The 4,389-nt window shown below is 49.6% G+C and overlaps 1 protein-coding gene across 1 annotated transcript in view; it reads right to left on the bottom strand.

Annotated features, from left to right (window-relative positions):
• Nucleotides 1–3,109: 3,109 nt before the first annotated feature.
• Nucleotides 3,110–4,389, bottom strand: part of ASCL2 (achaete-scute family bHLH transcription factor 2) — a 7,851-nt gene continuing 6,571 nt past the window's right edge. The window contains exon 2 of the mRNA XM_039728310.1: nucleotides 3,110–4,382. Within this exon, the coding sequence (XP_039584244.1) occupies nucleotides 3,951–4,382 (432 nt within the window). The 3' untranslated portion in view covers nucleotides 3,110–3,950. The remainder of the gene's footprint in view (nucleotides 4,383–4,389) is intronic.

Here is a 4,389-nt window from a genome sequence, read left to right as displayed (position 1 = left end):
GGAGCCATGGAACTGAAGCTGAGGTTGCCCATGACAGACAGCGTCATCCTTTAAACACCACCAGGCCATAATGCACAGGATTATTTTTACCATGTACTGGGCTTTAAGTGCTTTGGGTAACAAGAAAATCTTCAGCCCGAGTAACAAAAAAATGCCAAGGAGGACACTGTGGTTGAAAGAAGAAGGGTTCTTTCTGCGTGGGGATGGGGGGCAGCTAATCTTGACAACATCCTGCAACTTGTTTCTGCTTTATTTGCCATGTCCGTGGCCTGTGAAATGCTGCTTGGGAAAAGGGGAATCCATGGGTGGATGGAGATGTGGAAGGTTTACAGAAGTGTGCTTTGTATCTGTACCCCCTGGAGTCCCCAGCTTTTTTTTTTCTTAATTCTCAGAATTCCTCAGCATATCTTCTTCTGCCTGAATCTGACTAAATGACTCTCCTGCAGCCCTGTACCTTAGGGCTGGGTTTTTGTCTTGCTGGGAGCTGGGGTTTCCATTTTAGGCACTGAGTTTCTAGTTGCACATCTAAAGAGAAATGATGTTCTCATCAGAGGCATTCCCCATCCCTGCCACAAGCGTTTCCTGTAGCAGTTTAGGCAGGCACTCAGGCTTTCTGGAATCCCTCAGGGGAGCTCCTGGTTGATGGCAGCTAACCCAGACACTGAGGGTCCCATCATCAAGTGTAGCTGGCTCCTCCAAGCAGGGGAAGTACCTGGCTGAGAGACAGGTCTGCTGTTACTCTGTCTGCTGACAGGTGACTCTCATGGTCAGAGGGCTTTCATCTCCAAGTCTTTGAACTGGCAGGTATTTTGCATAAATGGAGTAGAGTTCTAGGTGTGAGTTTTTAGGGTCAGTACTCTTCTCAGCGAGGTCCAAGCAGTCTTCAGGTGGTGCTGAAGATGAATGAGCTGGGCTGGCTGAAGGTACCCACTGCAATTTCCACAGAACCTACCTTGCATCCACCCTAATGCTTCCTTTAAAGGGCACAGTGATCCAGTGCCCTTCTCTCTGGTGTAGCAGAGCTCTCTTCAGCAGGTTTATCTGAGAATCTGTCACCATGACCATGGCTGGGGAGAGGAGTCCCTCTGTCCATCCCGTGTTTCTAAAGCACACATCCATCCTTTTTCTTGCACCTTCTTCCCCCTCAACTGTTTGGAAGACTCATGAGCACTGTGGGGTTTTTAAAATAAAATTGTACCTTCCTGATTTCCCTCTAGCTCTGACTGACAGCATTAAGATAATTTGTGATGCTGACTAAGCTCTTTCCCCCCCTAATATTAGTATTGCTTAAGTGAAAATTGCTTACAGCTGATTTCATGCCAATAGTGTTACAGTTGATACTGCTTCAAAGTTGCTGCAATGGTATCTTGGGTGATCAAATGAACATGGCAACAATGCTGGGAGTTACTTGACTGAGAGCCAAGTACTGCTTTTGGAAATACTAAAATGATCAGTGCATCTAAGGAAGGAAAACAAACACCCTGCCCAGCAGTAGTAACATGCTTTAAAAAAATGCATTCTGCAATAATGGGACACTTGTGCAGACCAATGCAACAGTCCCGATGTCTAAACTGCTTGGAAAAGATGACATGATGTTGGTTTAGGCTGCGAATAAATATGTGGGAATCTATATGAGTTTATTTTTTGGAGGTCACCTGTGAGGATGAAGCCATTAAACTCTCTCTGGGGAAAGGTACCACGTTACTCCCCATTCCACCAGCCCTCCCTGCTGCTGCTGAGCACAGCCCAGGCCAGCTCACAGCTCTTGCTGTGATACCTGGGGTATTGTTGAAGAGCCACAAAGGGTATAAAACCTTTGCAAAACATTTATTAGAGCACTTGAATTCCCTGTGCCTTTCAAAGGAACTGTTTATTAGAGCAACTTTTATTAGGGAATTAACTTGAAGCACAGTTCAACAGCTATTGCTCTTGATTGTAGGCTCCTAAATGCTGCTTGCTCTTAAAGCCTTCATTTTCCCATGAAAATGGGAATTGTTTTGGAGTTTTTCTTCTTCGAATGGAATCATGTATGTGGAATACTCGTACAGATCTGGATTACAGAGCATCCACTGCAATTACTGAATCTGGAATTGCCAAGTGACACTCCTGAAAAATTTTACCTTCCCAGTACTGAGGCAGCAGAGATTATACACAGGGTCCCTGTAAAGTAGGTCAATTTTAATAACCATTTCTGCTTTGTGTTCGTTCAGCATATTCTACAGGCCAGCCCGTTTTGCTCCATTCAACTCGTAACATTCACTAGAGCTCTCTAAGGGAATTAATAGTCTCTGCCACAGTTTTTCATGCCATCAGCCCTGTGTTTTATTTCACAGCATTCTTACACACACACAGTTTTTACCTCTGGCTCACCTCCCCTGAGGCAGGTCTTCAGTATGAGCCCAAAAGTAATGGACAGAGCTTATGAGTCTGCCGATAGTTTCCAAGGAGTGATTCACATTTGCTTATTGCCTTTAGATAAAGACTCTGAACATGCAGCTCAAGTTAGAGGAGGACAAGGTGGGACACTGTGGTTATGGGTGGTTTTTAAAGGACAACTCTGTTCTCAGAGGTGCTGCTCTCCTGAATAAAGGCACCCCAACCCACCTCCTGAGAGCTGCTGCCAGGACAAACAAACTTCAGATACCCACTTCCTCTTCACTTCCCATGAGTCTCCCAGCATCCCAGGCAGGGGCAACGCAGCCTCCTGCAGCTGCACTTTCTGCATGTTCAGGACAGGGGTTAACAGCACCGAACCTGCCTTGTCTCCTACGCACATCTGCAGCTCCCCACACATCTTCCCTGCTCCAAGCGCTGAATTTATAAAACTTGAGTGGAGGGAAAAAAGTAAACCTGGAGATTATGCTATGCTGCTCCTTATTCCCTTCTGCACATGAAACCTGCTCCAGGAGAACTGCCTCTCTGCTGTACTGCTCCTTATTCCCCTCTCCCACCCCTTCAGGCCACAGGTAAGTCACCTTGGGCAATTCTGGCAAATACACACATCTTACAGCCCGGAAGCCATTTATAAATAGATTTTTATTTATAAAGTCAATTTACATAAAATATGATACTCTCTTAAAAACTGCATATGTACAACATAAGAAATCCTAGCAAGTGCATACAAAAATGCCTTCAATACATTTTTTTTTAAAACTTCAGTTTTCAGAGAGGTGGACCTTCACACCAGGCAAACTCAGACACCACGTTAAAACACAACATAAGTTTACAGTCTTTTACCAAAGTGTTTGGAGAGAATAATTAAAAAAAAAAAAAAAAGACAAAAACAAAAACCTTTGCATCTATAACGTGTATGTTCCCAAAACATTGCAGTTGGTAGTGTTCAAGAACAAGTGGATAGGACCTGCTAAAAATAGAACCATCTCATCCCTTTTCTCTAAGGTTTGTTGTACAAAAATAAGTCTTCATACACCAGTGTCCCTATAGGCAGTTCAAGTTACATATAAAATAGAATCTGACATGATAAAAAATTCCCTCCCCCTCCAGAAACAAGGAAGCATCAAGAGTTTCTAGTGTCTTTTTTGTTTTTCCCGTTTCCACCCCTCCAAAGCAACACCAGACAGCAGCGGCGGGGGAAAGCAGCTTCGCTGGGGCATCCTCTCCGTGGGTCGGCAGCTCCTGGCGGGCAGGCGGAGCCGCTGTCGCCGCGCAAGGAGCGGGACCCCGCAGTCAACTACCCCATTGCACTTTCCACAACCAGAAGACGACGGCAGAACCCGGCGAGAAAAGCAGCCAGCGGGGCCAGATCGGTACTTTCGGGGTCGGTACTTTCGGGGGATGCTGCTGCCGCCGCCGAGACCGCGGGCGCCGATGTGCTGCGGGCTGAGCGCGGCTGCGGAGAGACGTGAGGAGAGCCCCGGTGGGTTCGTGCCCCGAGCGCCGGGGGAGGAGCGGTGCCCCGTCCCCTCCGCTGCCCCTCACCTCCCGCCGTGTCAGTAGCTGCCCAGCCAGCTGGTGAAGTCCAGCAGCTCCCGCTCCTCGGGGCTGAGCGCCGCGTCGTAGCCGCTCTCCTCGGAGGAGCACGGCGAGCCGGGCGCGGAGGAGGCGAAGGAGGGAGAAGCGGAGGAGTAGCCGCCGCCGCCGACTTCGCCGACGGCCACCCGCCCGCGGCCGTCGGGGAAAGAGGCGGCGGCGTCGTGCTCGTCGAGGAGCCGCTGCAGGGCGCGGATGTACTCGACGGCGGAGCGCAGGGTCTCCACCTTGCTCATCTTCTTGCTGGCGGCGCCGTGCGGGACGTGCTGGCGGAGGGCGGCGAAGCCCAGGTTGACGAGCCGCACGCGGTTGCGCTCCCGCTCGTTCCGACGGGCCACGGCGGCCGCCGCCGCCGCCCCGGTGCCCGGCAGGGCGGCGAAGGCCAGGCGGCGCTTGCAG

The sequence above is a fragment of the Passer montanus genome, unplaced genomic scaffold (genome assembly GCF_014805655.1).
Source record: "Passer montanus isolate IOZ18808 unplaced genomic scaffold, ASM1480565v1 scaffold65, whole genome shotgun sequence".
Lineage (NCBI taxonomy): Eukaryota > Metazoa > Chordata > Aves > Passeriformes > Passeridae > Passer > Passer montanus.
Note: the sequence above shows the minus strand (reverse complement) of the source record. Positions and strands in the feature narration are given on the sequence as shown.